This window comes from Triticum aestivum, chromosome 3B (assembly GCF_018294505.1).
Source record: "Triticum aestivum cultivar Chinese Spring chromosome 3B, IWGSC CS RefSeq v2.1, whole genome shotgun sequence".
Lineage (NCBI taxonomy): Eukaryota > Viridiplantae > Streptophyta > Magnoliopsida > Poales > Poaceae > Triticum > Triticum aestivum.
In genome coordinates, this window is record NC_057801.1 from 719,564,560 (window position 1) to 719,571,604 (window position 7,045).

Genomic DNA, 7,045 nt, shown 5'->3' on the forward strand with positions numbered 1-7,045 from the left:
TAGTGATGTCGGTTCTTTAATGTATGACATGGTGTGTTCTAGGCCTGATTTGTCATTTGCAATGAGTTTGGTGAGTAGATACATGGCTAACCCCGGTAAAGAACATTGGAAGGCTGTTTAGTGGTTTCTCAGGTACCTTCGTGGCACTTCCAATGCTTGTTTAAAATTTGGTAGGACTGGTGAGAGACTAGTTGGATATGTGGATTCAGATTTTTCCTTCCAGCGATTTGGACAAAAAGAGGTCCCTTATAAGTTATGTGTTCACTGTTGGTGGTTGTGCCGTGAGTTGGAGGGCAACGTTATTGCAGCCAGTAGTTTCCCAATGTACCACTAAAGGCAAATACATGGCTATTACAGAAGCATGTAAAGAATCAGTTTGGCTGAAAAGGTTTGTATGCTGAGCTTCGTGGAGATAATTTGTGCATTAACCTGTTTTCTGAGAGCCAGAGTGCCATATACCTCACTAAGGATCAGATGCTCCATGAGAGAACAAAGCACAGTGATGTCAAATACCATTATGTTAGGGACATTGTTGAGCAAGGTAAACTAAAAGGTATGCAAGATTACTACTCATGATAATCCTGCTGATATGTTGACAAAGTCAGTTCCTGTTGCTAAGTTTAAGCTTTGCTCAGACTTAGTTGATATAACACATTAGCCCTAGTGGTTGTTTGGCGCCAAAAGTGTTTTCTTTGTTGTGCAGGGAGAAGGTTCTCATTCATGCTATAAGATGGAATTTTTCTCAAGGTGAAGTTTGTTATGTTATGATCCAAATTCAAGTATAACATAAATGCTAACTTCTGACAAGTGAGCGGAGCGAGACCCGTCGTCTGTAGGCTTGGGCCGAAGTGGAGATCAGTATTGACCTAGGTCACCTGTGTTATATATATGCTTTGTAAGTCACCGTACGAGATAAGTTGATCAATTGTAGATCCCGGCGCTTGCAACCTCCTTCGATATAGTGAAGATTTGCTGGCTGACGCCCGTTACCATCCCCCCTCGTGTTGGATATGTTTTCCACGTTAAAATCACGTGTCTCTCGTGTTGATTTCTTTATCGTGTTCGATTCCGTATCTCTAATGACCACCTACGGTCCATTGGTTTAAGAAATAATATAATAATTTTCATAATGATCAGTGAGGCCACGTACAAACGAACAGACGGCCCTTACACTGAAGAACACAACGGATGGGTGCAGCACACGCACTGCATCTGCACATCCAAATTACACACAAGAACAAAAATCACGATACCTAATCAAACGATCGAGGCAGCATTCGCGCGCGTGCATGCAGGAGCTCCGGGCGGCCGGCCGATCGATCGATCCTGCGCGCCCACCGCACGAGCCATGCGTGCATGCATGCATGCAAGCCCGGGGTAACCGGAGGATAAATTATTTAATTAGTACTCGACGCCGGCGGACGGAGGGTCGTCGATCAGAAGTCGCCGGCGGCGGGTTTGGCTTTCCCCCCCTTGGCGCCCTCGCCCTCGGCGGTGTTCATGCTGAAGCTGTTGAGACTGCGGCCGCCGGCGCCGTTCATGGAGAAGCTGTTCTCCTGCACGCCCGCGGCAGCATCCACCGGAGCCGCGGTGTGGCTCACCAGCAGGAGCCCCAGCAGGGCCAGGCCGAGCAGGGTCATGCGCAGCTCGTTGTTCCTTGCGCCCGCCATTGATGCCTTTGCAAGATTGAGAGATTGCGCGGATGGAGGTGGGTTTATGTGCTTATTGCGGTGGATTATTCGCGAGCTCTGGTGGTGGGTGGAGGAAGGAGGCGGTGTTCTTGAGGATTTATAGTGGGAGGAGAGCGAGAGAGGGGTGGTGGGGAGTGGGTTCAGGAGAACGTCTCGTGTTCTTGCGGTTCTGCTTAAGTGTAGGCAAATGGCGTGGATCCACAATTCCTAATGTTGAAGCCATTGGAACGCCTATTAGCATGGGACCTTCTGTTCGTATGCGTCATGCATGCGGTGCGTTTTAAACTTTGCTCGGTCCCGTAATCCATATCTGCGAGAAACGAAAGGAGAAATGGTTTTTAAATTATAGCGCATTTTTTACCCTAAAAAAAATACAGGGCATTTAATTATTATTTAACTATTAGAAAATACACTATGTTCCAAAATACCCGAATTTTAGGCTTATTCTAAGTTAAAGGTCTTCAAATTTGATTATGCCTATGGATAATTCATCGGCAACATCAAACTAGTCTCATTAGATTTATCATAAAGTATAACTATAAAAATTCATCATGAAGTATATTTTCATGCTATATACGGTTGATGTTGTATATGTTGATATATTTATTATAGATTTGGTCAAACTTAAAGATGTTTGATTTAAGATAAATGTAAAACTTAAAATATTATGAAATGGAGGGAGTATGAAATAGTTTAGGTATGCTTCACCACACGTGGAAACATTAACTTTTTTTGATATGGATTAATGGTTGAGATTAAAACATGCCCCCTATATATACGTTGCCTGGGCCTGTTTCTAAATGTTCTTTCTAGTTTTTATTGGCTTTTGTATTTTCTTGGTTTTCACTATCTTTTCATACACATTTTTGGTATATATCTAATGTATTTTTCTAATACACAATTAATAATTTTAAAGTATAAGATTAACATTTTTTTAATATTCAGTTAACATTTTTTATGTACACATTTGAATATTTTTAAATGTTTGATTAACATTTTCTAAGGGCATCTCCAATGCCGACCCTCAAACTGTCTGCATACGTCTGGAGCACACTGTCCGGATGTATTGCACCATTCAATGCGGGCATGTATCCGTCCGCAGAGCGGCCGGACGTAATTTCTCCCGCAAACCGAAGACAAACATGGGGTGGGGACCTTGTGGGCATCCGGACAGCACCCACGCCCGCGTCTAACCACACTGGCCCACCCAAAAACCCCTCCTCCTTCACCCGCGCATGTTCTCTCCCAGCGCAAGCTGCCAGCATTGCTGCCGCGTAGAGCGGCCGCTCCATGTTGAAAACGGTTCAATGCAAACGCGATCTCTCACCGCCTCCGGCATTGAAGCGGTGCGCCGGCCGAGGCCGCCACCCGCTGCATGCCCGGCAGAACACGCCTCCTCTCCGCATTCAAACACGTGTGGAAGCTTAGAAACCTACTCCTGCCACACGTTCATTCACGAGCGGGCCGACATTTGATACGTCTCTGACGTATCTATAATTTTTTAGTATTCCATGCTATTATATTATCCATCTTGGATGTTTTATATGCTATTTTATATTATTTTTGGGATTAACCTATTAACCTAGAGCCCAATGCCATTTTCTGTTTTTCTTTGTTTTTGAGTTTTACAGAAAAGGAATACCAAACGGAGTCCAAATGACCTGAAAATTTATGGTGATTTTTTATGGACCAGAAGAAGCCCCTGAAGCAAAAGAGTTGGGCCAGAAGAGTCCCGAGGCCACCACAATGATGGAGGGCGCCCCCCCTACCTAGGGCGCGTCCTCCGGTCTTGTGGGCGCCTCGTGGACCCCCCCCCCCCCGACTTGTTCTCGACACCTAAAATTCTTATAAATATAGAAACCCCTAGAAATAAACCTAGATCGGGTGTATCACCGCCGCAAGCCTCTGTATCCACGAAAACCCAATCGGGACCCTGCTCCGGCACCCTGCTGCAGGGGGGAATCATCACCGGTGGCCATCTTCATCATCCCGGCGCTCTCCATGATGAGGAGGGAGTAGTTCACCCTCGGGGCTGAGGGTATGTACCAGTAGCTATCTATTTCATCTCTCTCTCTCTCTCTCTCTCTCTCTCTCTCTCCCTCTCTCTCTCTCCCTCTCTCTCTCTCTCCCGTGTTCTTGATTTGGCATGATCTTAATGTACCGCGAGCTTTGCTACTATAGTTGGATCATATGGTGTTTCTCCCCCTCTATCTTCTTGTGATGAATTGAGTTTTACCTTTGAGGTTTCACTATTATTGGATTGAATACTATTATGGATTTGAGAACACTTGATGTATGTCTTGCGTGGGATACCCGTGGTGACAATGGGGTCTTCTATTGATTCACTTGATGTATGTTTTGGCACTCAACTCGCGGATTCCCGAGGTGACACTGGGGCAATCTATGCATAGGGGTTGGTACATGTTTTCATCTTGACTCTCCGGTAGAAACTTTAAGGCACTCTTTGAAGTTCTTTGTGTTGGTTTGAATAGATGAATCTGAGATTGTGTGATGCACATCATATAATCAAACCCGCGGATACTTGTGGTGACATTGGAGTATCTAGGTGACATTAGGGTTTGATTGATGTGTGCCATATGGTGTTATTTTACTATGAACTCTAGGGCTATTTGTGGCAATTATAGGAATAGCCCAATGGATTGATCGGAAAGAATAACTTTGAGGTGGTTTCGTACCCTACAAGAAATTTCATCTTATGTTCTCCGCGATAGGAACTTTGGAGTGACTTTTGTCGCACGTTGAGGGATTGCCATATGATCTAATTATGTTATCATTGTTGAGAGAACTTGCACTAGTGAAAGTATGAACACTAGGCCTTATTTTGAAGCATTGCAATACCATTTTTGCTCACTTTTGTTACTAGTTACCTTGCCGTTTTTATATTTTTCAGATTACAAAAACCTATATCTACCATCCATATTGCACTTGTATCACCATCTCTTCGCCAAACTAGTGCACCTATACAATTTACCATTGTATTGGGTGTGTTGGGGACACATGAGACTCTGTTATTTGGTAGGGTTGTTTGAGAGAGAACATATTCATCCTATGCCTCCCACGGATTGATAAACCTTAGGTCATCCACTTGAGGGAAATTTGCTACTGTCCTACAAAACTCTGCGTTTGGAGGCCCAACATGAGTCTACAAGAAAAAGTTGCGTAGTAGACATCAAGCTCTTTTCTGGTGCCGTTGCCGGGGATGTGAGTGATTGAAGGTATATCTTTAGATCTTGCAATTGAATCTTTTAGTTTCTTGTTTTATCACTAGTTTAGTTTATAAAAATAAAAGTACAAAAAAATGGAATTGAGGTTGCCTCATATGCTTCATCTTTTTAATATCTTCCGTGAAAATGATGGAAAGGAAAATTGTGCTCAAGTGCTAGAAGAAGAAGTCAATAAATTGTTTGGCACTAAATATTTGAATGATGAGCATGATTGCAATGTTGTTAGTATGAATTCTTTGAATATCCATGATGCTAATGATATGCAAAGCTACAAGCTTGGGGATGTTATGTTTGATGACTATGATAATTTTAGTCTGCCAAGTTTTGATGAGAATATTTATTATGATGAAAGCATGCCTCCTATTTATGATGATTATATTGATGAAAGTGGGTTTGGAAGAGTGTCAACTTTAGGAAGTAATGATCCCACTATTTTGGAGGGTGTTAAATCTTATTGTGATAATTATGAAAGTGGATTTTGAGAGGTCATGACTTTATTTAGTGATTAATCCACTCATTCGGAAGAGGTTCCGATTGATTATGAGAACAAAGTTGCTATCTATGATGATTATTGTGATGACATGTACGCTATAAATAATAATGATAACCATGAAACATGTCATCTTGATTTTAATTTTCAATTGGATTATGCCTCACATGATAGTTATTTTGTTGAGTTTGCTCCCACTACTATTCATGAGAAGAGTTTTGCATATATCGAGAGTAATAAAAATTCTATGCTTATGCATCATGAAAAGAGTGCTTGATGTGATAGTTATATTGTTGAATTCATTCATGGTGCTACTGAAAATTACTATGAGGGAGGAACATATGCTTGTAGGAATTGCAATAATATCAAGTTTTCTCTCTATGTGTTGAAAATCTTGAAGTTTTGCTTGTTTTATTCTTGTTCTCATAAGTTGTTTTCTCACAAAATCCCTAGGCATAGGAAGTGGGTTAGACTTAAATGTGTTAGTCATATGCTTCATGATTCTCCCATTATGTTTCAGTTCTTATCTTTTATGGGGGCATCATTGACGTCATCTTGCCTAGCTAAAAAGGCATTAAAGAAAAGCATTTGTTGGGAGACAACCCAATATTTACCCCTACTATTTTTGTGTGTTCACATGATTATGCTACCGCAGTAATCATGTTTATAGCTTTTGTTTCAATAAAGTGCCAAGTAAAGCCTTTGGGATAGTGTGGATGAAAGTTGAGTTGATTCTGTGCAAAAATAGAAACTTTTGTGCTCAGTCTAGGAAATTTGAAAATTCACTGCAACGTGATTTTGATCTGAATTTTTTACACAAGATTGATATACAAATTGCCTCGATTTTCCTAATTTTTCAGAAATTTTGGAGTTATAGAGGTATGGAAAGTTTCCGCATTACTACAGACTGTTCTGTTTTTGACAGATTCTGTTTTCATTGTGTTGTTTGCTTATTTTGATGAATCTATGAGTAGTATCGGAGGGTATGAACCATGGAGAAGTTGGAATATAGTAGATATAACACCAATATGAATTTAGAATGAGTTTTCAACAGTACCTAAGTGGTGATTTGCTTTATTATACTAACGGAGCTTACACGTTTTCTATTGATTTTTGTGTTGTGAAGTTTTCAAGTTTTGGGTAAAGATTTGATGGACTATGGAATAAGGAGTGGCAAGAGCCTAAGCTTGGGGATGCACAAGGCACCCCAAGGTAATATTCAAGGACAACCAAGAGCCTAAGCTTGGGGATGCCCCGGATGGCATCCCCTCTTTCGTCTTCGTTCATCGGTAACTTTACTTGGAGCTATATTTTTATTCACCACATCATATGTGTTTTGCTTGGAGTGTCATTTTATTTTATTTTGTTTTGCTTGCTGTTTGAATAATATCTCAAGATCTGAAATTCTTAAATGTTAGAGAGTCTTCACATAGTTACATAATTATTTGACTACTCATTGATCTTCACTTATATCTTTTGGAGTAGTTTGTTATTTGCTCTAGTGCTTCACTTATATCTTTTTAGAGCACGACGGTGGTTTTATTTTGAAGAAATTGATGAACTCTCATGCTTCACTTATATTATTTTGAGAGTCTCTAAACAGCAAGGTAATTTGCTTA

The 7,045-nt window shown here is 41.1% G+C and overlaps 1 protein-coding gene across 1 annotated transcript; it reads right to left on the reverse strand.

Moving 5' to 3' along the window:
• Window positions 1–1,097: 1,097 nt before the first annotated feature.
• Window positions 1,098–1,754, reverse strand: LOC123066192 (uncharacterized). The gene has a single exon (XM_044489324.1). It carries the CDS (start codon window positions 1,668–1,670, stop codon window positions 1,437–1,439), a length of 234 nt encoding a protein of 77 aa, XP_044345259.1. The 5' UTR covers window positions 1,671–1,754; the 3' UTR covers window positions 1,098–1,436.
• Window positions 1,755–7,045: the final 5,291 nt, after the last annotated feature.

What these genes read in the sequence shown, in the direction of transcription:
- LOC123066192 (XM_044489324.1), bottom strand. Translation starts at nt 1,670, where the DNA reads ATGGCGGGCGCAAGGAACAACGAGCTGCGCATGACCCTGCTCGGCCTG.